General features: G+C 35.2%; 1 protein-coding gene across 3 annotated transcripts; it reads right to left on the bottom strand.

Annotated features, from left to right (window-relative positions):
- Nucleotides 1–5,589: 5,589 nt before the first annotated feature.
- Nucleotides 5,590–7,886, bottom strand: LOC113281319 (E3 ubiquitin-protein ligase At3g02290-like). Of its 3 annotated transcripts, none has more exons than XM_026530030.1 (5): nucleotides 7,734–7,886; nucleotides 7,061–7,304; nucleotides 6,550–6,964; nucleotides 6,227–6,336; nucleotides 5,590–5,937 (listed from the first exon to the last, which is right to left on the bottom strand). In XM_026530030.1, exons 2-5 carry the CDS (start codon nucleotides 7,175–7,177, stop codon nucleotides 5,911–5,913), a joined length of 669 nt encoding a protein of 222 aa, XP_026385815.1. In that variant the 5' UTR covers nucleotides 7,178–7,304; nucleotides 7,734–7,886; the 3' UTR covers nucleotides 5,590–5,910. The 3 variants fall into 3 exon arrangements, with proteins under 3 accessions (XP_026385815.1, XP_026385814.1, XP_026385816.1); XM_026530029.1 differs by having other exon boundaries at nucleotides 7,061–7,185; nucleotides 7,734–7,878; XM_026530031.1 differs by having other exon boundaries at nucleotides 7,061–7,307; nucleotides 7,734–7,877.
- Between the last annotated feature and the right edge of the window lie 19,895 nt (nucleotides 7,887–27,781).

The following is a 27,781-nucleotide window of genomic DNA, read 5'->3' as shown; positions in this document are numbered from 1 at the left end:
ACTACTAGTATACTACATATTACATATGTTATTACTATATACTAATACTAGTTACTAATAGTTACTACTAGTATACTAGTTACTACTAGTATACTACATATGTTATTGCTACATATAATATGTAGTATCAATACATAACATACTACATATCAATATGTAATATCAATATATAACATACTACATATCAAATATACTACATATCAAACATACTACATATCAATATGTAGTATCAATATAACAACTACATATCGATATGTAGTAGTATCAATACTAACATATTACTACTAATACTAGTTACTATTAGTATACTACAACTACATATGTTATTACTATATACTACATACTAGTTACTAATAGTTACTACTAGTATACTACATATGTTATTGCTACACATCAATATGTAATATCAATACATAACATACTACATATCAATATGTAGTCAATATATAACATACTACATATTGATATGTAGTAGTATCAATACATAACATATTACTACTAGTACTAGTTACTACTAGTATACTACATACTACATATGTTACTACTAGTATATTACATACTACATATGTTATTACTATATACTACATACTAGTTACTACTAGTATACTATATACTACATATGTTATTACTATATATTACATACTAGTTACTAATAGTTACTACTAGTATACTAGTTACTACTAGTATACTACATATGTTATTGCTACATATCAATATGTAGTATCAATACATAACATACTACATATCAAATATACTACATATCAATATATAACATACTACATATTAATATGTAGTATCAATATATAACATACTACATATTGATATGTAGTAGTATCAATACATAACATATTACTACTAGTATACTACATACTACATATGTTATTACTACATACTACATACTAGTTACTACTAGTATACTACATACTACATATGTTATTACTATATACTACATACTAGTTACTACTAGTATACTACATATGTTATTACCACATATTACATATGTAGTAACATATGTATTAATATACACGTAATGTTATATGTTAGGGTTATTTTGTTTTTGGTACTCAGGTTTTGTCCAGCTTTTGAGTTTGGTCTAACATTTGTCCAGCTTGGTGTTTGGTACTTGGAATTCACGTTGACCTTGCTTGACTTTTTGTGACCAAATTTTAATTAATTTTTTAAGCAAATATTACGTTTACAAATTTTAATTAAATTTTTTAAAATATAAATATCAAGTTTACAGATATACCCTGAAATAAACCTGGATCCAACGGTTCTAATGAAACTATAAGATAAAATAACAATTAACCCTAATGCCTTTACTCTTCTTCTTCCGTCTGGATTGCCGTGAATTCTCTTCTGCAAAAACACCAATATCATCTCACATATGTTCTTAATCTTTTGTTCTTCTGGAATCTACATTAACCTTATGGTCACGATTCAAGACACTCAGTTCGACCTAATTAATTTTCACTTCATCTTCTTCCTCCCCCATTGTTGAACACATCTGCATCCACTACTCTGCCACCCTGTTGATGATGAGCACCTGAATTAGGAATATTGAAATCTATCCAAACTGATTCAACCAAAACCCAATCAAACCCGATCAAAACTTAATCAAACGGATCCATTTTTAAAACGTTAAAAATTATAAACCAATCGTCCCCTTTCTCTGAATCTAAAACCTTAATTAAGGTCCATTAGTTTTTTATTCCAGTTGATTACGAATACAATTCTTAATCAAATTGATTCCCTTGTTTAGTTTTTAATATACTAATCAATCCTCTTGTAATCCTAATTTTTAGTGGAATTTGAAAGTTCTGAATTGACTTCATTTTTTTTTTTTTTTTTGAAGAACAATTACCACAACCCATGAATAGGAACACCATGGATCCACTACCGAGCATACCTCATATGTAGAAGTCCGACGAGAGCCCTATAAAGAGACGGCGAAATTGATTGACCGTGACTCTGTCTTCTTCAACGCTCATGTGGAAAGATGGATGTTTCACGGGTTTGTATTTGTAGTGGTAGTCACAGAGAGACGGTGAAGTTGATTGTGGGGGTGGCTGGTGGTGATGTGTTTGGGTGAAGGAAGAGGATATGGGTTCTGTCTATCTCTGATAATAATGTAAATAATAGTAAAGTGAAGGGCACTGTCGTAAATTAGTCTAATAATTAAAAAAAATTATGTTTTTTATATAATTTCCAAACGGAAGTCAAAACTTAACCAAGTCAACGTTGGTCAACGTCAATTCCAAGTACCAAACGCCAAGTTGGACAAATGTTAGACCAACCTCAAAAACTGGACAAAACCTGAGTACCAAAAACAAAATAACCCTATATGTTAGGATTAGTAGAGTATTTTACTCTTTTCAAAACTTTTTTGGATTAGGGAGTAAATATATTTTGCCGCTGGACTAGCCAGTAATCCGGGTCGGGTTTACTGGACTAAACATGAAATTTCTCAATCAAACATGGGTTGTGAATAACAAAGCTAGCAGTTCTGAAATTCCGAGGCTGTTTGGTGGAGATGTTTCAAAAAATAGGCTGGTTTCCTAATTGGGAAAGTCAAATGTTACTTTAATTTTCTGGGACCACTTTTCTCTTAACTTCTTTTGATGGCAAGTGTCATGGGGACAATTTCACTATATTTCTTTTGCTGACAAGTGTCATGGGACCATTTCACTTCACTTCTTTTATTGACAAGTGTCATGAGGACCACTTTCAATGATTAGTTCTCTTAATTTCCTTAAATTTCTCTAAAATCAAAACCAGCCTATTAAAAAAGAACGGAAAAAGTGTTAAAGTTAATTGTATTGGGCTAGAATTAATAAGAGAGCTGTATTTCCTAATACTTTCTAGTTAGCTTGTCCATGTAGGATTTTAGTGGGGTCAGGAGAATCGAGATTTGAGATTCAATTATCATATAGTTAGATAGATGGATACAAATTTGGCTTTACTCAAAGCTTTCTTCATGGCAACAACATTTATCACTTCGGTCTATAAAACTTGATATATGCCACCCACTGCCAGGGCTAAAGATCTTCTAAAGGCGCGAAAAGTTTTGTCGATTTCCGATTCAGTAACTGAATCTCTAAACTTGGAGGTGTTAAAGAGAAACCGCTTCTACAGACAAACGTCTTTCCTAGAAGAAAAGATATTGATTCCTATCGGTATGGAATGTTCCACTTGTTTGGCATATATAACACTTATATGGAACATTGTTGTTAATATTATGAACGCTGGTTCCAAATTCTAAGCTAGACAAACAGCTTAAAAACTTATCTAATGGATGATTTTACAAGTTTTATCCTCTTCTTCCGATAATGTTCTAGATTGGCTTGCTTTTGTCCAAGTTGAAAACTTATAGGACTTGGCAAATTCCTTGTCTCTATTGGTTCTCCCGAGAAAAAATCTTGACTTTGAAAATGGGCCCAAATTCCTATCCATCTGAGTACACAGCAATGTTGTGGCCATGGTGACTGTATAATGGTTCCCAACTGCTCACTTCAACAAACATCTGATGATCAACACCAAGGGATTCACGTGTGGATACCTTTCCCAGTATGTCAAACGTTATGGCCGTAGTTGTAGGCCAGCATTAGCATATCCTTTTACGCCTGATATTCATGCCAAGGTATAATTGAGCCTTTTGTTAATTTACTAGAGCAAGAGGTAGCTTCCCGGGTGGGATCTTAGTATAAATCAACTTAGAAATGAATTATGATTACGGTAACTTATTAAGCATATCAGCTTCTTCTTTTTTCTTATCTTCGTTTTCCTTTATTATTATCGAATAAAAAGTATTATTGCAAGAAACTAGTTGGAAACCTAATAGGCTAAGTTTCAATAGCTTATTACTACATTAGTTGAACATGTCGTGCTACGAGTACAGTAGAATCTCTCTATATTAATACTTTTGGGCATCCACAAAATTATTAATATAGGGAGGTTATTAATATAGAGAGGTACCCATAAAAAATGTAAAAATTTAAGTTCAATGTATGAGCAATGTATTTTTAGTTATATTTAGATGTTGTATATACATTTTTATAGTTCATGTATATATTTTGTAATTTGTAATTCCAAGAAGCTTTAAACATGCTCGACAAGTTGGAAACATTTTGGCTTCAACAAGAAGGTGTCTATGTTGATGAGATATTACGCACCCGTAAGTTAAAAGATGTTAAGGTAATCCAGAAAAATTTCTCAAACAACTATAGATAGGTATTTTGTTTAGTCATAAATTTAATGTAACTAGGTATATACTTTTTTTAGTATAATATTGATTATTACTATTTGGAGGTAAATTCTTTAAGACGGTACTGGAAAAAATCATTAATATTAAATTGGAGAGGCTATTACTATTTTTCACTGGTCCAAGTTGGGACCATAAATTTTATTAATATGTAGAGGTTATTAATATATGGAGTATCAATATATGGAGATTCTCCTATACTAGCGAGTCACTTGAGAAACCAGCCAAAGAGCTGAAACAGACAAGGGACTGATTATGCAAACGGGATAAGCTTCACCTTCCATGTCAAATTATGTATTATTTTTCTTTTTATATTTTATATTGGAGACTACAATTAACAATTTAGAGCTGTCAACGATTATGCAATTACACGGAATCAAACCGAGCCAGGTTGATTTGGGTCCTGTTCCAAATCCTAAAATTGGACTTGGAACCGATTTGGATAAACCCATATTGGGTCCAATCCGGTAATACTTCCGCGTACCCTGTTACCTATTCTCTCTATTTTAAAATAATAGGTTGTTTTGTGCGTAAATTTACACACCAACAAGCCTATTATTTTGAAGCGGAGGGGATATGTTGTTGTTTTTTGAGCATTTTAGCAAAATTCTACGTGTTGAGCTAGTTTCTTGTAATAATACTTTATCCAACAACTAAAAAAAAAGAACATAATTGGATTCATGCTAAAATGAGAAAGATATTCAGTTCCTGAGAATTTCTTCTGATAGTTTTCTAAGTACCCAACGAGCACCCCAAACCGATTGGTACCCAAGGTTTTTATTTGGTCCGGTTCCGTAATCAATTAATGGATGCTATCATGATCAATCAATCCATCACTACTCTTAAAACCATGTAGACATCAAGACATCCTATCTATAAACTTCCTAATTTTACTATCAAATCTTCGACAAAGAAAGGGAATTGCAAAAATAGTTGGTATGCAGTTCACACAAATAGTCAAAACAGAATTTAAAAACCTATCCTACTATCATAATCGAAATCAACGATAACCCCCAATCACTTAGATCACAGCTCCCTCCCAGAAGTTGATCATATTCTAGGAAAGGACAGCTTGTGATTTTACTCTGAACACCAAAAATTAACAAGATATCCAGCAAAGAATCTTCTAATGCATTAAGTAGGAAATGCTTTTTATGAAGCTTTGAGATATAAAGATTGACATTTCCTTGAGAAAAAAAAAACTATGTTATCAGCTTCCCCAGTTAAGCACATATAAAGGAGATCATCTATTTAATTGCATGTGCCCAGATGTTGATCATATTCTATTTTCATTTCGCAGATTGTATCATGTTTGGAGAATCAGAATCTTCAAAAAGAGATAACTGTATGCCAAACATTAGAATCTTGATGTGTCAATAAGATGAACCGTGTGGGTACAATTAGTTCAACTGATCACCTAACAATATCAGTTTTTTCCTATACAAGTGATATATAATATGAGACAAGCATTACAGACGTTGAAAGTACAGAGATTGTACCATTACAAAATAGCTTACCTACAGACATGAAAGCATACAGAAAAAAAGAGACCGATTGCCATGCCGTCAGCTTATTCCGAACAAGCTTAAGGAACTTTATTTACAGACTTCATTGGGCCTTTTCGGTCGCTTGGACACCAAACATGAAGCTCACAGGCTTTCGCAAAACTCCATCTCCTGATGTTCCATTAAAAGAAAAAAACAAGAAGTTATTGACTCATACCTCATGTTCCTCTGTTGTTAACTACAGCTATATTATTACACCTTGCATAGAAGTTTTGAAGAATGAAAAAATAGTGATGTCAGTTGTGGACGAAGTTTAACACCATCATCAGAGAGCAGAAGGATTGTTATCATTTAGAGTTTTAAGTAGCTGGAGTTACCATTACATAAAGTAAATAAAAAGCAAGATAAAGTTCAGTTTCAACCACAAAGGAAACAGGCAAACAGATAGTCTATAAGGTACCTTGCCACAGAGTGGACAACTATCGCTCCTTTCCATCCACTCATATATACAGCCAAGGTGAAAATGATGGGAGCATCGTGTAATGATCTTGGGATTTTCAGGAGTGTACTCTGCAAAAAAATGTATCGGGTCACTAATCATGACAAAAACCTTAATGTGCGTACAGTTTCCAGTATCAATCTTTAAATGCTTCATGCAAACCCATTCCAACTATGAGGAAAAGTTCCATAGGTTAGAACAACATCAGCGTACCAATTGCTATTATGCTATTAGCAATTATGAGTGACTAATTATATTACAATAACAGAAATCAGTGAAATTACCATCAAGGCATGTCGGGCAGACGTCTTCGTCCTCAGAAGATGGCATTATAAAAGCTAGTCCATGCGACATCTTTGTAGATAAAGACTTAGAGGACTCTGAACGACCAATTTTATATTCTTCATCAGACTCAACGCCATCCCATTTCTTCCCTCCACCCACCGGTTCTACACAAGAGCTACCATTGCTTCTTCTAAGCAACTGATTCTCTTCCTGAATGTTGCTCACGGACTTCTCACGCCTCAAAACCAACCCATCACGTTGTAAGCGGGTAAACCTTTGTTCAGCATCATATGGCATTGGTCTAGTCAAGGAACTATCGGGTAGTGTAGTGCCCAGCTCCGTTGATGAAGAAGTGGCTCCTTGGACTGACGATGCAGCTGACCGGCCTTCAAGTCTATGGAATGCTGCACCATTCTACAATGTAAACCCCAAAACCATATCAATCTCATGCACTAAAGACGGCAATGCTCTAATGTCGCTATCCAAAAACGTTCAGTTTATCATACATACCCCACTGAATAGGTGAAGAAAGTACCGCAGACATATGCAATGTCTATATAAATGGCTACTAGGACCAGCATACTCTTCAAACTCTTCACTACACGGACAACAGCAAAACGCGCCCATAGCCGTGGCTTCACCAAAAAACACTTGAAAAATGACGACTTGTAACCAAGCTTATCCAGATACAGATATATGATTTGACAAGCTGAATCCTCTAGAAATCAAGAACCCCAGAATACAGAATTTTTCACTGCTAAAAAGGCAAATCCCATTAGACCCTTTACTTGGACATTGAACTGAGCAATGCCGAACTGGTTAAGGCCATCAACACAACCACGAAAACTCATAAAGTAGACTAATTTGTACTTTCTCAGTCTCTTGAAACAAATTCTAAAAAGACCCATACAACAATTAGCTTATAGAAACATGATCTAAGATCAAAAACTGAGACAAAAGCATTAAACCTAGACTGTTCTAAGCTCCTAAAATTGGTAAAGTTACAAACTTCATCAGAATATTACATCAAATTAATGGTATCAGATCAAACCCCTAACTAATCAAACAAATTATTTCAAGGAAACAGTAAATTCCTTTCTTAATTAACGAAAAACTCTGACAAACAAATTCAAAGATGTGTTACTTTTAAAGAAGTTGAAATGAAAAAAGGAGAGATCTGTACCTGAAAATGTGAGTGAAGACATTATGAGGTACACCGGAAGTGAGAGATGAAACTGATGAAAATGAGAGAAGTTTCTGGTTTGGGGGGGAGAATTGAAGAAGAGAGTGGAGAAGAGGGGGGGATTTGGTTTCGGTGGAGTGTCGCTTTATTTTGTGAAAGGTGGTGGTGTCATTATTCATTACAGGGGTGATGAAGAATATCATTTTTTTTACTTTGCACCGTTGGATTTGTTTTTCTTTTTGGCTTCTTATGAGAATCTAATGGTTCTTTGTAGAACCAGAGAATGAGAGACACGAAGGTAACAAGGTATGACTTATGAGGTTCACAGAACACCGATCAAAAAAAAAGGTTCAAAGAACAGAACTTGGGCATGAATTTGGAAGAAGCATGGACATTAATAGCACGTTCGGATACAATTCTGCTACTGAGTCGGAAGTCCAGTAGCGCGTATGGATACAAGAAGCAAAAGTCAGAAGTTCAGATATTCTGTTTCATAAAAAGTCGACTTTTCTGCTTTTAGAAGTCGTTCAGAAATTCCATACCCAAACTGACTTCTTGCCTCTAGAAGTCAAAAGGCTACTTCTGGATGTGTATCCAAACGCGCTACAGATATTTTGCTTCACAAAAAAGTCGACTTTTCTGCTTCTAGAAGTCATTCTGAAATTCCACGCCCAAACTGACTTCTTGCTTTTTGGCTTCTAGAAGTCAAAAAACTACTTCTGGATGTGTATCCAAACGCGCTATAAACATACCTTGTTTGTTTGGATCTGACCGGAATTTGATGCATTATTTGACTCGTCTTGAATAAGATGTCTGATTGTTCGTTTTTTCACTTTTTTTGATGCCTGAATTGAAGTCCGACTCCGTTCATATATCTGATTTGGAACTAATTGAGTCGGGTATTATTTTGTACCTCACTCATTCAACGCATATCTTACTAGGTTCAAAAATAAATAAATTATAACTTTATATTTAATAATTTTTGAGTCAGATGTAATGAGTAAGATTCATATATAATAAGTTAGCTTCAGATAAATCAGATCCAGGCTAGTCAGCTAAATCAAGGAAAAAAACAACTTAGCATCTAGCTATGCACAAATATGATAAGAAATGTTGCATGCTCAATTATCCAAGCTTACACTGAGACCTTCTTCGCAACCTGCCCAAAAGAGGCATAAGCACTTACCTATGTTGGAACCTACAAGAAGGGCAACGATTTTTGGTTTTCATTCTCTTTGGTTGGAGGGAGATTGCACACGAATCACATATTATGCGCAAGAAAAATCAAGTACGATAAAATAGATTAACCAAGAAATCATCAAAGAAACTTCGAAAGTGATGTCCACTTGTAAAAATGATGGGAGGAATCTTTTTACCATCGATAATGATTTTTTTTTTCTTTCTTTTTGCAGATATTGGAACAGAAGTAAAAAAAAATTTGTCTTCATTATTATTGGAGTATATCAATGCCTTCTTTTATCAGTGACAAACTAGTGATAGATGGTAGTAGCGCAGTTTATTCCAATTGTTCTTCTACTTTTAAGTTTCAGTTGTTTAGAGAACTAGTTTGTTGGAGGCGCCACCTATAATAGCGCCTAAATAAGGCTTAGTTTTATGGCCTTCCAATCTAGCATCTAGATTGGAAGTCCATGTCAGCTAGAATAACCCCTTAAGTCTTATGGAAATTTTATTATAGTATACTGGCTGCAGAACCAAACAGCGAGGTTGTAAATATTTTTTTTACTTTTCGCTGAATGAAACGGTGCATGATCAGTAACCATTTAGCGACTGCGCGTAACCATTCAGCGTAGCCAAAATCCCCATTTCAACGCTAAAGAATTAGAAAATCCTCATTTATTCTTCATCTCTTCTTTCTCCTCCAAACCTCTCCCACAATGCATGTTTGATTACTAGAAGTTTAGAGATTTTCATGTCAAATCCCTCAGTGGGTTTGATCATCATGAGAAACTTTGGATGAACAATAATATTTTTCACACTGAGCTCGAAGCTTTGAGCGACTTTATCAACATCAACGGGTTCCGATTTCTTGTTAAATGGTAATTAAGATGTCCAAAGATGTACACCGGCATATATATACACCTGAAAGTAATTTCTTGGTGGTTAATATATTCATGTGAGTGTATATTGTTAGAGGATTGCTCGGTCGAACTCGCATGCGTTGCTATCTCAAGCATGTTTGTCAATGTTAGGGATCAAAACTATAAGTCTTGATTTCTAGCCTATATAGCTAAAGGTCTCGGACTAGGATAGAAAGTGTAGTTGAGCTCAAGACTCCATGGAAATCATCATACAAGACGAAGGACTACTCAAGGAACTGGTGGATCTTCGTCGACTAAAAGGTATGTGGAGACTTGAACTTATCTGTCACTCAAAAGTCTATTTACTCTATCTCCTACTCTTGAGACAAAAGTCATTTTGATATAGACTTTCATTATATACAATTGTTATTTCGAGCCGAGTTAAACTCGCCTATCTATTTATCGAAATATGTGTTGGTAAGCTTTCGCTTTAGCAAAATTCATCTTTATCTAGTGACGAATGTCATGATATGTTTCAATCACTTTGAAAAATTTCTCTAAAGAAAAATGGTCTGTGAATAACGACTATATAACGTTCTCTGAGAATATTTCAATGATTTAAATGAGAGTTTAGATTCCATAACCATTGGTAGGATATAAACATTGTTGTGGAAACACATATATGTATAAGTCCTTATTCCTTGAACCAAAGTTTGCTAACTTTGTTGATCAAGAGAAACGGAATGTGGCGTGAGCCAAGTCCACGAACTGGCGGAAGTTCTCGACCCGAGAATTTCTGCTGGAGTTTGTGAACTCCTTCCTTGAGCTTAAGTCCGCGGACTTGAGTTGGTTATATCTAAAACTGGTTGTTCTTGAACTCGTGTTTATATAAACTAAGGAATGCTTTTGCAAACCGTGGCTATAATGTTCATGAACCGATTCGAGTGAATCAAACCATTTTTGCTTCGATTATGTCTTGTGTAGTTACATAAGATCTAAGCAATTGAACAACTCTCTAACTAGTTCATTTGAGTCATTTGAACTAGTTATGATGAAGAAGAATATGGTTGATATGAAAGTGATCATATGGCTAACCATTGGTTAACTATTGTTAAACCAACAAATGTTAATGTTTGGGTACGGTTACATAAACCCAAAATTGGACATTTCATTTGTGTGTAACAAGCTAAGTTTTCGATCCAACGGTTGAGAAATATTAGCTTGAATCTAATCAAGTTTTCATCTAACGGTGAATATTGAATGCTTTGTTACCAAGTTAACATTGATTGCAAACCCTGATTTGAAAGACTATATAAGGGATAACTCTAGCAACTGGAAAACCTAATCCCCACACCTTACGTGTGATACTAGTTGTGTAAGCTAGAGTCGATTCTCCTTTAACCTTGGATTTTCTTCTCTAAACCAGGTTAACGACTTAAAGACTTCATTGGTATTGTGAAGCCAGAACGATACTACTTTTATTGTAGTTGTGTGATATGATCTTGTTGTTTCTCTCGTTTTGAGTACAATTGAAATAATTGGCTTGAGATTTATATCTCCGATAGGAAAGATAGAAAAGAAATCACAAACACTTCGTCTCATCGTTTGTGATTCCGCAATATCTTTTTTCGCTGCGTCGATCAAGATTATTGTGAGGTGATTGATAATACTAGGTTGTTCTTCGGGAATATAAGTCTGGGTTATCAATTGGTTCACGTTCACCTAGATTTATCAAAAGACGAAACAAAACTCGTAGGTATATTTGTGAGAGACGGATTTATCTATTACCGTAGAATTTTCTGTGTGATACATATTTGTTTATTAAAGTCTTTGAGTTTGGGTCGTAGCAACTCTTAGTTGTGGGTGAGATCAGCTAAGGGAATCAAGTAGGTAGCATCCTGCTGGGATCATAGGCGTAGGAGCATAACTGTACCTTGGATCAGTGTGAGATTGATTGGGGTTCAACTACAGTCCAGACCGAAGTTAGTTTGGAGTAGGCTAGTGTCTGTAGCGGCTCAATACAGTGTGTTTTCAATCTGGACTAGGTCCCGAGGTTTTTCTGCATTTGCGGTTTCCTCGTTAACGAAATTCTGGTGTCTGTGTTATTTCTTTTCCGCATTATATTTGTTTATATAATTGAAATATCACAGTTTGTGCGTTGTTCAATTAATTAGAATATCCGACCTTTTGGTTGTTGATTTAAATTGATTGACACTTGGATACTGGTCTTTGGTACCATCCAAGTTATATCTCTTTGATAAAGACTCGCAGATTTCTATTTGCTTGAGTAAAGATCAAATCGAGAGATTGAGATATAAACTCTTGATATACTTTTCTCTAGATTGAGTCTGACTGTCTAGTTGATTCTCTAGAAAGTATATTGGAGTTTGTCCATACAGATTGCTAATCGAATCATTGTGTGTGGTTGTTGTACCCCCGCTTTTTCAATTGGTATTAGAGCAGGAAAACACGTTTAAGACCTTATAAGTCTGTGTTTGTGGCAATCTGAGTCTGAGGACAGAATCTCTTTTACGCATACCAAGATGTCTTCTATAGCTTTTAACTATGCCAAATGTCTTAGAAATACCTCAAAGGATTACTCTTTAGTTGATTCTTCCGAATCCCGAGGTAAGAAGATTGTTCCATCTTGTGTCAGCATATCTCTTTCCGATGAGACATTGGGCACTATGGCAAAAGCTGAAATGGAGCTCACCAGAATCTCAAAAAACTCTGCTGAGATTATTGATTTCCAGGATCATGATCAGCTTATTGATGAATTTGAAAAGTCTCTTGATCGAGAGCATGAACTCTACAACATCACTGAGTCCTTCTCTAGGAATATTGAAAAACTTCTCCAAGAAACTACTCTACAACGTGAAAAGATTAGTGTTCTTAAAGATATTGTTAAGGAAGACTCAATTAGAGAGAAACGTTTGATCGAGACTCATTCATCCGATCTTAACAGACTTCATGTCGAGAAAGAGAAACTAGAAGCATCTCTTATTCTAGCCCATGAACAGTGCAAATCCTTGGAAAAGGAAAACTCTGTCTTAAGGAGAAATTATTCTTTACAAACTAATTCTCATGAGTTACAGTACAGAACGAAATGTTTTCCGGAAGAATATTGTGTCAAGAAAAGTTTACATAACTTACAATCTTCTCATATGGCTATGAAGTCAAAACAGGTGCCATTTATTACTTCTTTTCCACGAACTTGTACATTCTGTGGAAAAAGGAATCACTATGCTATCCATTGCTTTGCCAGGAGGAAACAAATTTCTAAACTTCATAATTTGCTTTTTTCCATTGTCAATGGAATAAAGAGTCCGTCGACTACTGCAGTGAATCATATACCCACAGAAGACCAGAAACCTTATAAATATGATCTCTTTCCTAGAAATTATCACAGGGCTCAAATGCATCCCAGTGTTGCTGATAAAAGCATTCCCTGTATTTATAAGGATGTTGGTAGCAAATATAAGTCTAGAAAATGGATCCCCTTCTATCATGATCCTCTTGAACCTGTTGCAAGAGGTCCTAGACTTAGTCCTCATAGAATATTTTCTGACAGATATGCTAAACTAGTCAAGTCTTACTTCTCTGAGTTGAGTACCAATCAAAGGAAGAAGGATAAACAAAGACGACAGTCATTTAATGAGCTAAAGGCTCATACTTGTGTAAATTAGTCACAAGGTTGATATCTCACCTATCAAAAATCCTAGTTGTGTGAGATTTGAATAGGTATACTCTTTGCAAAGTGGCGCTGATTATCTAGCTAATCTCTTATCGTTCTTAGATGGATAATTAGTCATACACCTTCACATGAGTATTTTTTTAATCTTTTCTTTTTATTTAGATGTCCTTCTTTGCTTTCAAGTTTGTTTTTTGAAGACTAAAAGCATGGGCTTTTTCACATGGGCTTTATGAACCATCCTCTTACGGGTACACGTACGGTTTTAGAAGACTTTCTCAAACCGGTCCTTTAAACCCTAAATCTCTCGAAATCATATTTATATACCTACCCTATGGAGTTGAACTTCTCACTCTAGGTTTCACATTACCAATGGTGTCTTCCTCCTCCTCATGGGATTTATCTGAAGACTTCGTTGATAATGGGGTATATTTCGAGTTCGATAAAGAGAAGGGAACCGGTTTTCAAGTTGAAGGATACTTTCCTCAATCTCCTGATTCCTATTCGGATATTGAGGAGGTTGAAGAGATTTCGTCTGATGTAGTTCTTGACTTTCTAAAGAACTTTGAGGATGCCAAACAACAACTTGTTAATACAATGAAGTGTCTTGATGTGGTAAAAACTGAGTTGAAAAAGGTTAATTCTGACCTTGTTCTCATGAAGACCCGTGTTAAAGAACTTCTCAATAAGGATATTCTTCCCAAAGTTGCAGAGGATGTTGTCGTTCACAAGCTTGAAAACCTCGAGACTCATGAGGATCCAGAACCGTCTATATGACTTCTGTTCGTGTTCGACATTGGCATAAAAGTTTGTTTTTGCTTTAAGTTTGTCTAGTAAATATTCTATTTTCTTGTTTTGTTTAGAAGAATAACTAGAGTTTGGATTAGCCATTATTGTGATTACACATAGCCATGTCCAACGATTTCATCTTCATGTTTTTAGATTTATTGGTTTAAATTCTAAATTTGTTTGGAAGATGATTTTTGCAGTATTAATCTTTATGGTTTTATATATTGCAATTGTTTATGGGATTTGTGTGTTTGCGTCCGTGAACTATGATTGTCCCATATCTTGTCAAAAGTAAAGTCTTTCGTAAGTCGATATTCTTATATTGATAATGGAATGAATGGACTTTTGACAATACAAAAGTTAAGCCTATATTGTCAATTTTTGATAGAAGATAGGTTAAAATCTTTTATATCCAAGGATTATGTCTATTATATGTCATGGAGAAAATTGTGATGGAAAATAGAATGAATCCTTGTGTATTCCACAGTAATTGATCTTCCATGATCCATATTTTATGTATCACTGTGAGACTCTGTAATGTGTCTTATGTTGAGCACTATAACAACCAAGTTGATTATTTTTGTGATTATCTTTGTTGTTGTTCCGTAAGGTACTTTATGTCGAGCATTTTTGAACTAAATTAATCATCTTGTTTGGTTATTTAGTTATGACTCCGAAAGTTTTAATGTTTGAGCGTTTTTGACTGGGTTGATTATTTTCATGATTAACTTAGTCATTGCTCCATAAATTCTCTTATGTCGAGTAAGGCCAATTAAATTGATTACTTTTTGTGATTATTTTAGTTGTGTATTTCGATTGAATTAATCATGGGTTCTCTTGTGGTTAACTTAATTGAGTATTTTGGATTCAAATTCATACTTGTATATGATTTGTTATGTCCAAAGAAATCCTTCTTTTCTTTCGAAATTAAGGTCGCTCTTGTTGTTCTTTCGGGAATGACATATTATGGGGGAGAGTTCTTTTTGAACTTGTGCTCAATTACCAAATCTTCGTGGGGAGTGCGGTTGTGGAATTTTTAGGGGTTATCTTGTATCTTTAAACTCCTTGATGAATGCATTTAGCTTCGGCTTTATGATTGCATTTAAATAAGATGATGTGTGTTTCTTTCTTTTGGTCATGAAATGTCTCTTTCGGAAATTTCATTAGGATCCCGTTCTTGTACCTTTGCCAATTTTTTTGACAAAAAGGGGGAGAATTAATATGTAGTTCACACTACAAATACCTATGGTTTTCGGATCATTATGTAAGGGGGAGTGGTTTCCATGTGAGATGGAGTATTAACTAAGGGGGAGTGATATATATCACCATAGTATTGTTGTTGAAGTTATGATACAATTAAACTTTGACGCTGTGTAATGATACTATGACACTGTATAACAATGATTGAGAACTACTGTTTTCTTGTTGTTATAGCTACGGATTTTCAACAACGATGATGTTAAACTTACAACCTTTGGGATCATTGGAGTACTTGGAAGTGACGAAGATTTCGAGTAATATTGAAGATTAGACATGTGGAATAGGAGCTACAAAAGTTAATTTATTTATTTTTTGTATTCCATATGTATTAATAGTTTTATCACTAAAATTGACAAAGGGAGAGATTGTTAGAGCATTGCTCGGTCGAACTCGCATGCGTTGCTATCTCAATCATGTTTGTCAATGTTAGTGATCAAAACTATAAGTCTTGATTTCTAGCCTATATAGCTAAAGGTCTCGACCTAGGATAGAAAGTGTAATTGAGCTCAAGACTCCATGGAAATCATCATACAAGACGAATGATTACTCAAGGAACTGGTGGATCTTCATCGACTAAAAGGTATGTGGAGACTTGAACTTATCTGTCACTCAAAAGTCTATTTACTCTATCTCCTACTCTTGAGACAAAAGTCGTTTTGATATAAACTTTCATTATACACAATTGCTATTTCGAGCCGAGTTTAACTCGCCTATCTATTTCTCGAAATATGTGTTGGTAAGCTTTCGCTTTAGCCAAATTCATCTTTATCTAGTGATGAATGTCATGATATGTTACAATCACTTTGAAAAATTGCTCTGAAGAAAAATGGTCTGTGAATAACGGCTATATAACGTTCTCTAAGAATGTTTCAATGATTTAAATGAGAGTTTAGATTCCATAACCATTGGTAGGATATAAGCATTGTTGTGGAAACACATATATGTATAAGTCCTTATTCCTTGAACCAAAGTTTGCTAACTTTGTTGATCAAGAGAAACGGAATGTGGCGTGAGCCAAGTCCACGAACTGGCGGAAGTTCTCGACCCGAGAATTTCTGCTGGAGTTTGTGAACTCCTTCCTTGAGCTTAAGTCCGCGGACTTGAGTTGGTTATATCTAAAACTGGTTTTTCTTGAACTCGTGTTTATATAAACCAAGGAATGCTTTTGCAAACCGTGGCTATAATGTTCATGAACCGATTCAAGTGAATCCAAACCGTTTTTGCTTCGATTTTTTATTGTGTGGTTACATAAGATCTAAGCAATTGAACAACTCTCTAACTAGTTCATTTGAGTCATTTGAACTAGTTATGGTGAAGAAGAATATGGTTCATATGAAAGTGATCATATGGCTAACCATTGGTTAACTATTGTTGAACCAACAAATGTTAATGTTTGGGTACGGTTACATAAACCCAAAATTGGACATCTCATTTGTGTGTAACAAGCTAAGTTTTCGATCCAACAGTTGAGAAATATTAGCTTGAATCTAATCAGGTTTTCGTCTAACGGTGAATTGAATGCTTTGTTACCAAGCTAACATTGATTGCAAACCCTGATTTGAAAGACTATATAAGGGAGAACTCTAGCAACTGGGAAACCTAATCCCCACACCTTACGTGTGATCCTAGTTGTGTAAGCTAGAGTCGATTCTCCTTTAACCTTGGGTTTTCTTCTCTAAACCAGGTTAACGACTTAAAGACTTCATTGGGATTGTGAAGCCATACCGATACTACTTTTATTGTAGCTGTGATCTGATATTGTTGTTTCTATCGTTTTGAGTACAATTGAAATACTTGGCTTGAGATTTATATCTCCGATAGGCAAGATAGAAAATAAATCACAAACACTTCGTCTTATCGTTTGTGATTCCGCAATATCTTTTTCGCTGTGTCGATTAAGATTACTGTGAGGTGATTGATAATACTAGGCTGTTCTTTGGGAATATAAGTCCTGGTTATCAATTGGTTCCCGTTCACCTTGATTTATCAAAAGACGGAACAAAACTCGTAGGTATATTCGTGGGAGACAGATTTATCTATTACCGTAGACTTTTCTGTGTGATACAAATTTGTTTATTAAAGTCTTCGACTTTGGGTCGTAGCAACTCTTAGTTGTGGGTGAGATCAGCTAAGGGAATCAAGTAGGTTGCATCCTGCTGGGATCAGAGGTGTAGGAGCATAACTGTACCTTGGATCAATGTGAGATTGATTGGGGTTCAGCTACAGTCCAGACCGAAGTTAGTTTGGAGTAGACTAGTGTCTGTAGCGGCTCAATACAGTGTGTGTTCAATCTGGACTTGGTCCCATGGTTTTTCTGGATTTGCGGTTTCCTTGTTAACAAAATTCTGGTGTCTGTGTTATTTCTTTTCCGCATTATATTTGTTTATATAATTGAAATATCACAGGTGTGCGTTGTTCAATCAATTAAAATATCCGAACTTTTGGTTGTTGATATAAATTGATTGACACTTGGATATTGGTCTTTGGTACCATCCAAGTTATCTCTCTTTGATAAAGACTCGCAGATTTCTATTTGCTTGAGTAAAGATCAAATCGAGTGATTGAGATATAAACTCTTTGATATACATTTCTCTAGATTGAGTCTGACTATCTAGTTGATTCTCTAGAAAGTATATTGGAGTTTATCCATACATATTGCTAATCGAATTGTTGCGTGTGGTTGTTTTACCTTCGATTTTTCATATACAATGGGATGCACCAGAAAATTCAAAAGAGGTTAATTTCCTAGTAATGACAATTGAATATTAGATCTGCACCCGTTTTCAATTATGGTAATTGAGATAACCATTCATAGTTTGTTACAAATAATACCAAAGAAGGAACACGTAGAAATTCTTACTTTGAATAAAATTAACTAGTTGATTGCTTTCCAAACTACAAATGTAGTTCAAACATCGTTTAAATAGATAGTCGTTTTGTGCTACAAAAAAAATAGTGCAATTTTTTCCCGAAATTTTGATAAGTTGAATCCGAGTTGGGAATGCTTCTTTCATTTCCCTAAAAAGTGTTATATCTGCTGAAAAGACGAGGATACCAAAATACACCACAATATTTTGTTTCAACCTATAAGTCCTCTACCGAATGTGATCGTCTATGGACAGAGTTAAGACAATATGACAATTCGGTTCACACTACGTGTGATTGTCTATGGATACGAGATCGAGACAATACAACAAGAAGATAACTTGTGTGATTGGCTATGGATACAAGATCAAGACAATACAACAACAAATTATGTTACTTGATAATAGGTTCGGTAATTAATAACCAAACTTTATAGAATCACTATCAAGTATTACGGAGTTAACGTAAAGTGCAATTTACTTTAATTATAAGAAAACAATTATAATGCAGAATAGTAAAGTAAATAGCACAACAAGATTTTGGGAACGAGTAAACTACAAACGCAGAAAAACCCTGGGACCTAGTCCAGTTTTGAATACTCTCAGAATTAAGTCATTATACAAAATCTAATACCAACTTCGTATAGTTAAGACCGAGCAGACTACCCCTAGCTACTTAGTTCCCTTAGTATCCCTGCGCCTTCAACTTCTAGAGTCACGCACGTGAATAGTAAGTCCTTTGGATCGTACTCCAAACAACAAAGGAAGAATCTGTTTGGTAGCCACTCTAATCAATCTTGCTAAAGATATAGATGAGTCGTTGACAAAATCTTTTCTATTTAATATAATAAACTCCTTTGTCTGGTTAGATCAATCTAACTTTAACTACCGAAATAGTCGAGTATAGATTTGCACCCAATCAATATAAATCTCAAAGAGAAATACAGAGAATGTCGATCTCACACAACTAATCAATCATATCTATCAAAGATAAATTGATTCTAATTGGATCCTAGCCGATCAAGGTTTGTGCGCTAAATCTAGAAGATACGAAAATTCATAAGAAATCTTCTTCGTCTCAAATATTTTTTTATCTTCAAAACCTGCACAATATCACTTGAATCTCTTGTGATCAATCACGCACAAAATGGAGTCTGTTAACAATGGATTATCGCAAGATGTCTTTGGACACCAAGGAATTTCCAAGATCGAAAATATTCTCAAGATATGTAATGAATGTTCAAATTCGGTTTTTCATAATTCCAATAAATGTTGGTCTAGTATTTCCAAAAATCTCTTAATAGAAAATCTCCAATTAATAAATGCACATTACTAATTTTTATTCTCTAGAGTTATGAATTAACTGATGGTAATTAAAGCATATAAAGTCAAAAACCTTAATTAAAAGATTCTTAATTTATTTCGGTACAAGATCGCCTTGAGTACCAAGGAATATCTTTGAACAATAAATGATAAGATTTACTGCTCGTGTTCAAAGTATGTTGACATATTTTCACTGCAAACCCTTATTTAATATTTACATGGATTTTCTTTCTTGGAATTGGTTATACCACACTTCCAAACAAGTTTATATTTGGCTTGCCAGTATTCCAAGACTACCATGTAATTGATCATACCAAATCACAATGGTTAGTTCTGATCGTAACTACTAAGTTACATACATGGGTTCGGATATGTTATACCATTCACTAGGATCGGTTATACCTAAATATGGTACCCACTTGTGATCGGTCATACCAGTCACTAGGATCGGTTACACCAGTTACAAGGATCGCTTCCATCTACACATGGTATCTACTTGTGATCGGTCACACCAGTCACTAGGATCGATTACACCAATAACAAGGATCAGTCACACAACATTTATGATCGGTCACACCAATTACAAGGATCGATCATACCATCTCATGGTGATTACTTAGGATGGGTTACACCAATTACCAGGACTGGTTATACCAAAAATCATAAGTCTAGGCTTTCTGATCGGTTATACCAAGATATATAACCTGAGTTAAGATCGGCTCTACCAACACACACATATTGGTTATCCTAAATGCCAAAATGCACATTTGGCAGGTCAGTGTGTAAGGCAATAATGAAGCAAAATGTTATTTTCTTAAAGTTTGCCAGGTTTAAAGTTAATAATGGAGCTCTTGTTAGGTTCTGGCATGACAATTGGCTTTATGAACACCATATAAAGGATTGTTTTCCTAATCTTTTTGCTGCTACTAGAGTTAAGCTTCAAACTGCTTCAGAAATGACCATTGTGACTGGTAATGTTGTTTCTTGGAATTTCCATGTTCCTAGAAGATTAAATTCTGCAGCAACAATCGAGCTCAATTTGCTTCTAACTGACTTGGAGTTTTTCACCTTCAACATGAGTCTTGAGGATGAATTATATTGGTCTTTAAACTCAAGTAAGTGTTTTTCAGTTAATTTTGTTTATGAAAAAATTTTCATGGAAGATTTGCCTGACACAAATATTGCATTGCTCAAGTACATCTGGAGTCTGAAATGCTCTCCAAAAATTGGTTTCTTTTTATGGCTTATTTCTCATAATAGGCTTCCTACCAGAGACATGTTAATCAAAAGAAGAATGGATGTGCCTGAAAATTGTCTGTTTTGCACTACCCCAAAATCTACTTTTCTTTGCTTCTTCATTGTGAGTTTCCTAAGCAAGTATGGGATGTGCTTACTGAAAAAGTGGGGGTCTAACAACACCACCCAATATTTCGCTTAGCAATCTCTATGGACAAACTCCAATATACTTTTTATGAGAATCAACTAGACAGTCATACTCAATCAATAAAAAGATATATCAAAGAGTTTATATCTCACTCTCTCGATTTGATCTTTACTCAAGCAAATATAAATTTGCGAGTCTTTATCAAAGAGAGAGATAACTTGGACGGTACCAAAGATCAATGTCCAAGGATCAATCAACTACAATCAACAACCAAAGGTTGGATTAGAGAAGTTGATGATTTTAACGCACAACCTGTATGATATCAATTATATAAAATATAATGCGGAAAAGAAATAACACAGACACCAAAATTTTTGTTAACGAGGAAACCGCAAATGCAGAAAAACCCTGGGACCTAGTCCAGATTGAATACACATTGTATTAAATATAGACACTAGCCTATTGCAAACTAACTTCGTACTGGACTATAGTTGAACCCCTATCAATCTCCCACTGATACAAGGTACAGTTATACTCCTACGCCTCTGATCCCAGCAGGACACTGCGTACTTGATTCCCTTTGCTGATTTCACCCACAACAAAGAGTTGCTGCAACCCAAAATCACAGACTTGATAATAAACGAATCTGTCTCACACAGAAAAGTCTATCCAAAGGATAAATCTGTCTCCCACAGATAAATCCTAGGTTTTGTTCCGTCTTTAGATATAAAATCAAGGTAACATGAACCAATTGATAATTCGGTCTTATATTCCCGAATAACAACCTAGATAAATCAATCACCTCTCAATAATCCTTCATGACTACACAAGCGGATTATCGAGGAATCACAAACATTGAGAAGAAGATGTTTGTGACTTCTTTATCTTGCCTATCGGAGAACTCTCACGATCTCAAGCCAATCAAAGATTGTACTCGTACGATAGAAGATGCAAGATCAGATCACACAACTACGATAAAAGTAGTATCGGTCTGGCTTCACAATCCCAATGAAGTCGTTAATCTGAATTTAGAGAAGAAACTCAAGTCTTAATGGAGATCGACTCTAGCGAGCGCACTTGTATCACACAGACGTACGGGGATTAAGTTTTGCTCTAGCTAGATGTCTCCTTTATATAGCCTTTCAAATCAGGGTTTTGCCTTAGGTACAAAGCAAACTCTATCCACCGTTAGATGAAAACCTGATTTAGATTCAATCCAATATCTCTCAACCATTAGATCGAAAGACATAGCATGTCTCACACACATAGGTACACGTTTACTAGGTTCGTGAAAACCATGTCCAAACAAGTACGTGTATGTTGGTTCAACATGATAACCCAAAAGGTCAACCATATGAGCATCTCATATTAATCATGTTCTTCTTCACCATAACTAGTCCAATTGACTCAAATGAACTAGTTAGAGAGTTTTTCAATTGCTATGAGATCTTATGTAACTACACAAGACACAATTGAAACAAAGATGACTCGATTCGATTAGAATCGGCTCATGAACATTATAGCCACGGTTTGCATAAAGCATTCCTTAATAATTAATGTTTCGTGTTCATAGCACATCTTTAGATCATAACCTCTTAAGCTCACAAACAAGTTCGCGGACTTAAGTTAATCGGTTGAGTTTTCCAAACTCAGCAGAAATTCTCGGGTCGAGAACTTCCGCCAGTTCGCGGACTTAGCACACAAACGAGTTTTGGAAATCCCAGCAGAAATTCTCGGTCGAGAACTTCCGTCAGTTCGCGGACTTGGCAAGCCAATTCCACAATCCTCCCGATTACTCTTGATCAACAAAGTTTGAAAAACTTCAGTTCAGGGAATACATGGTTACATAATCTAAACTCTCATTTCAATCATTGAAACATTCTTAGAGGGCGATATTCAGTCGTGAAGAACAACAGACCTTTCTCGTCAGAGCAATTTCCAAAGTGATTGAAACTTTCATGACTTGCGTCACTAGGTGAAGATAAACTTGATCAAAGCGGAACGCTTTACCAACACTCGATTTCGAGTAAAAGATAAGCAATGAATACTCAGCTCGAAATGTCAAGTGTGTATGATCTAGTCTATATAGCATACGACTTTTGTCTCATAAGAAGTAGGAGAAGAGTAGATAGACTTTCGAGTGATAGATAAGTTCAAGTCTTCACATACCTTTTTGTTGATGAAGTTCCACGGTTCCTTGGTGTAGATCTTCGTCGTTGTCGTTGAATCGCCATGATGTTCTTGAGCTCAACTACACTTTTCCTATCCTAGCCCGAGACATAGCTAGTAGGCTAGAAATCAAGACTTATAGTTTTGATCACTAACATTGACAACACATGCTTGATATAGCAACGCATGCGAGTTTGACCGAGCTATGCTCTAACACTTACTTTGAAGCTTAAATGGCTCTTTGTTATGCCTTCTGAGGTTGTTTCTTCTCTACTATAATGATAAGTGATAATATCATTTTGAAGCTTAATAAGTGATAATATCACCTTAGCTAAAGAGTTAATTCACTATATAAAAAAGAAGAAGAACAAGAAGCATTATCTAGCCATGAAGTTGGACATGAGCAAAGCTTTTGATCGTGTAGAGTGGAGTTTTCTGAAGGATACTATTTTGAGACTGGGTTTTAGTAATAAATGGTGTGATCTAGTTTATGAATGCCTATCGACTACACAAATTCAAGTTCTTCTGAATGGTTCACCTTGTCAGTCTTTTAAACCAACAAGAGGGATTTGACAAGGTGATCCATTATCACCTTATCTCTTCTTGATTACAATAGAAGTGTTTACAAGGGATCTTACATATGCAGAATTCTCAGGTGATATTCAGGGTATAAAAATTACAAAACATGCTCCTCAAGTATCACACTTGTTGTTCGCGGACGACTGCTTACTATTTGTAAAGGCATACATGCATAACGTCAACAATCTCCTGCAAATTATCAACAGATTCAGCACAGTCTCAAGACAACAAATCAATTTTGAGAAATCGTCTGTCTTCTTCTCCAAGCACTTCCCATCACGACACTGTATAATCTTACTGATAAGATTACGAATGAAAAAGATGAACTCTGAAGAAAAGTATCTGGGCATTCTGTTATTTTTAAAGAGAAAGAAGACACTCTCTTTCAACTCTCTTGTTAGCAATATGAGGACACGCCTAAAGAGATATCATGGAAAATTTATAAACCAACCTTGAAGATCTGTTATCATCAAGCACGTGTCAAAATCCTTTTCCTTCATATAATATGGGAGTGTTTAAGATACCTGCTGCTACGATCAAAGAGATGGACAAAATGCAGAGAGACTACTAGTGGAATAAAAAAGAAAGTGGTGGACTGTATATTGCTAGCTGGCCAAAAATTAGGAAGGAAAAAGCTACATGACGTATGGGGTTTAGAGATTTAGCTTGTTTTAATCAAGCACTTTTATGTAATGCTGCTCGAAGATTATGTCAGAAGCAAGACCAGTTGTGGGCATCTGCTCTAAAACAGAGGTATTTTCCAGCAGCAACATCTCTTCATTCAAAGAAGAAAAAGGATTCCACATGGGCATGACATAGCATACAAAGCAATATGGATTTAGTCAAGAAATATAGTTTTTGGCTTGTGGGTGATGGAACAAACATTCAAACATGGGCTGATAACTGAATACAAAATATGCAAACTCCACATATGGCGGCTGTCAGTGAAGATGAGGCAAAAAACTATGCAACATTTAGCAAGCTAATAGACACTCAAACCAGAGGATGGAAAGTTGAGTTGATTCGAAGGCTTTTTACACATTCTGATGCAAAAAAAATACTTCAAACAAGAACCAATACAATCAGAACATACAAGTTAGTATAGGCTCTAACTCGCAATGGGCAATTCACGGTTAAATCGGCTTATAACAAACTGGTGGAGATCAAAACAAACAGACATGAGGTTTATGATACAGAGAAGGCAAAAGTGTACAAGAAAATTTGGGCATTGAATACACTTCCACGTGTTAAGCATTTCATATGGAAGTGTTCCAATGATATAATACCAAGTAATGAAAGAATGGCTAGACAAATGCAGTGTGAAGGGAAAATTTGCAAAATCTGCATCAAGATATCGAAACAACATTACAAATTCTATGGGAGTATCCTTTCTCAAGGGCAGTACTACTTTCCACTCCAGGGGCTATTCAGAGTATACAAAGAAACAATCAGTCAGTGAATGGATTCGTAGTTGGTTTGATGACGAGATGAACAACTTGGTTGATGACTGGACTGCACATATGACAAATAAGATATGGGAAATATGGAAAGCACGATGCAAGTTTGTGTTTGAGAATGTAAAACCAAGAGTTGTTTTGTAAAAGCGTCGTATGTTTTGTGCCTAATCAGGATCTGGGTCGTGGAACATGCAGTTGGTGTGTTAGGATCGTACACTAACTTTGAGCATCTGATTTTTTACTATAATACCCTTATCAAATAGTTACATGGCATTATATTCTAACCCCAGTAAAATACTAACCACACTATTCAACGACATTTTATCGAACATGTTAACTACATTTCTCGTGAGCACAACACTCTTCCTAGATTGCTTCTCCTTCTCTCCATTTTTACTAGAATCACCTAAAATTGCCATAAAAAGTTCATTAATCTATATTCATTATCATCACTATATCCAATACTATCAGGATTCCAACTTACTACATCATGATGGAGAAAGATGACTCATACCACTTGTTTCACTGGTGTACTTGACTCAAAGCTGCGATTCAATATATTTTTTTTATCTGAACAAAGATGGGATACAGACTGAGTGTGAGGTGTTATCACTCGTGTGTAGGAATATTGCCAAATGATACTGTTATGATTTTGTGTCACACTGAGGTTGTATGGTTCCATTGCAACAAGGAGAACTCTATGTTAGTGAAAAAAGTGGAAGAATTCACAGAAATTGAAGAAGATGGAAAAAGAATGAGAGTTGAGAGAGCTAACTAAATGTTTTGACATTCAAACTGTTAATGATAGTCACCTAACAACCAAGGTCTTTGGCAAAATAAATAAAGTCAACTAATGATTTTCTAACGGTCATTGATTAGTCTATGCCTCTAATGCATCAACTACATGTTCTACGATCCAGACCCTAATTAGGCACCAAACATAAGACCCTTTTACAAAATAACTCTAAAACCAAACCCAGTACAAGTTATACAGTATGTGCAGCAGATGAATCAGGCAACGGGTAAAAAGATGAAAAAGAAGGAATCTCAATCATATAACAGTGCAACCATCAACAATACTCCAATCTAAACTCAGTGGACTCCACCCGACAACCCATATTACTCTATTTGTTGTGACGCAATTTTCAAAAAGAACTGATAAAAATCACCCAGACATTGGACTAATACTTCGCAATTTTGCAGGAAAATTCGAACAAGCACAGTGTGCCTATGCAGGCAGACACTTGAATGCAGAGCATGCAAAATGTGAGGGCCTGCTAAAAGCTATTGAATGGGATGAAGATCTCAACCTACAATACGTAGTGTTTGAAATGGACGCGCAAGTTGTAGTTGAAGCAGCTACTCAAAACCTGAATAAAGCAGCATGAGAGAATCATTCTAGTTTATTAGATATTAGAACTAAATTCTGCAACCATCCTTTATGCAGATGCAAGCTCATTGGGAGGAAAATCAATAAGCCATCAGACTTTCTGGCCAAGCATGCCAGAATTTTTAAAATTTGTAAGACTCGACAAGTTCTATTGCCGATGTAATCTGGGAAGATGCACACCTGCATCCCAAATCCATTAAGCAATAAAAATTCGTTTTGCATAAAAAAAAATTTTTTCTTCTGATCAAAAGTAAAATTAAAAATGGCAGTGACTAAATACAATCCACGGATAGTTTAAATACAACCCACGTTTGACTTCTCACTTTAATTGACGGTATGAGTAAATACAACCTGCCTGTCAACGCTAAGCCGTTCTCTTTCTTTCTTCTTCCGTTCATTTCTTGTGGATCTTTTTCTCCATTAACTTCCCATACGACTATGGAGTGAGACCACTAATGAGTAAATATAAAATTAAGATTAAAGAATGAAAGATCATCGATGATGATAAATTTTATTTGATTAATGTTTTTTATTTTCAGTTTCCTATGTGTTTGTAATTTCCTAGGCTATCCTACGAAATTAAGATGAAAATCTTAAAATAAAGGATTGATTGTTCTATTAAGGGAAGATAAATTCATAGGGTATTCATATGAATAGTAGCCCACGATTTCTCAGTTTATAATGGTTTTGTTTTTAAGATTATCAGTTTGGGATCTCTGATTTCGAATCAAAATTAGTTTGATTTGGAACCAATCAGTAGCGAAATAACTAGCACACTGGAATACCCAGAAAAAAAAATCTTCATACAAATCCGGATTATTGAGGAACTTTCCTTACGACATAGTGGTGAATTCAATGACGAGATTACTGCACTGTTATTTTTTCTTATATTTCCCCGTTCTGCTCTTTATTTCCTTTTTGTGTTTCTCCCGTTTAACGTGGGTAAAGTTTGACAACCTACACATCGTAAAAATGACCGGTTGTATTTAATCAAAACATAAATTTATATTTTGGATTGTATTTAACCCAAATATGGATTGCATTTAGTCACTGCCTTAAAAATTGTTTAATATATTTCTTAGATGCAAGTGGCACATGTCTAG

Source organism: Papaver somniferum, chromosome 5 (assembly GCF_003573695.1).
Source record: "Papaver somniferum cultivar HN1 chromosome 5, ASM357369v1, whole genome shotgun sequence".
NCBI classification, from domain to species: domain Eukaryota; kingdom Viridiplantae; phylum Streptophyta; class Magnoliopsida; order Ranunculales; family Papaveraceae; genus Papaver; species Papaver somniferum.
Note: the sequence above shows the minus strand (reverse complement) of the source record. Positions and strands in the feature narration are given on the sequence as shown.

What these genes read in the sequence shown, in the direction of transcription:
- LOC113281319 (XM_026530029.1), bottom strand. Translation starts at nt 7,755, where the DNA reads ATGTCTTCACTCACATTTTCAG. An exon ending in GTCTTCACTCACATTTTCAG is followed by an intron (nt 7,186 to 7,733) that starts GTACAGATCTCT and finishes TTTTTGGTGAAG; the next exon opens with CCACGGCTATGGGCGCGTTT. An exon ending in CTGCCCGACATGCCTTGATG is followed by an intron (nt 6,337 to 6,549) that starts GTAATTTCACTG and finishes ATTTTTTTGCAG; the next exon opens with AGTACACTCCTGAAAATCCC.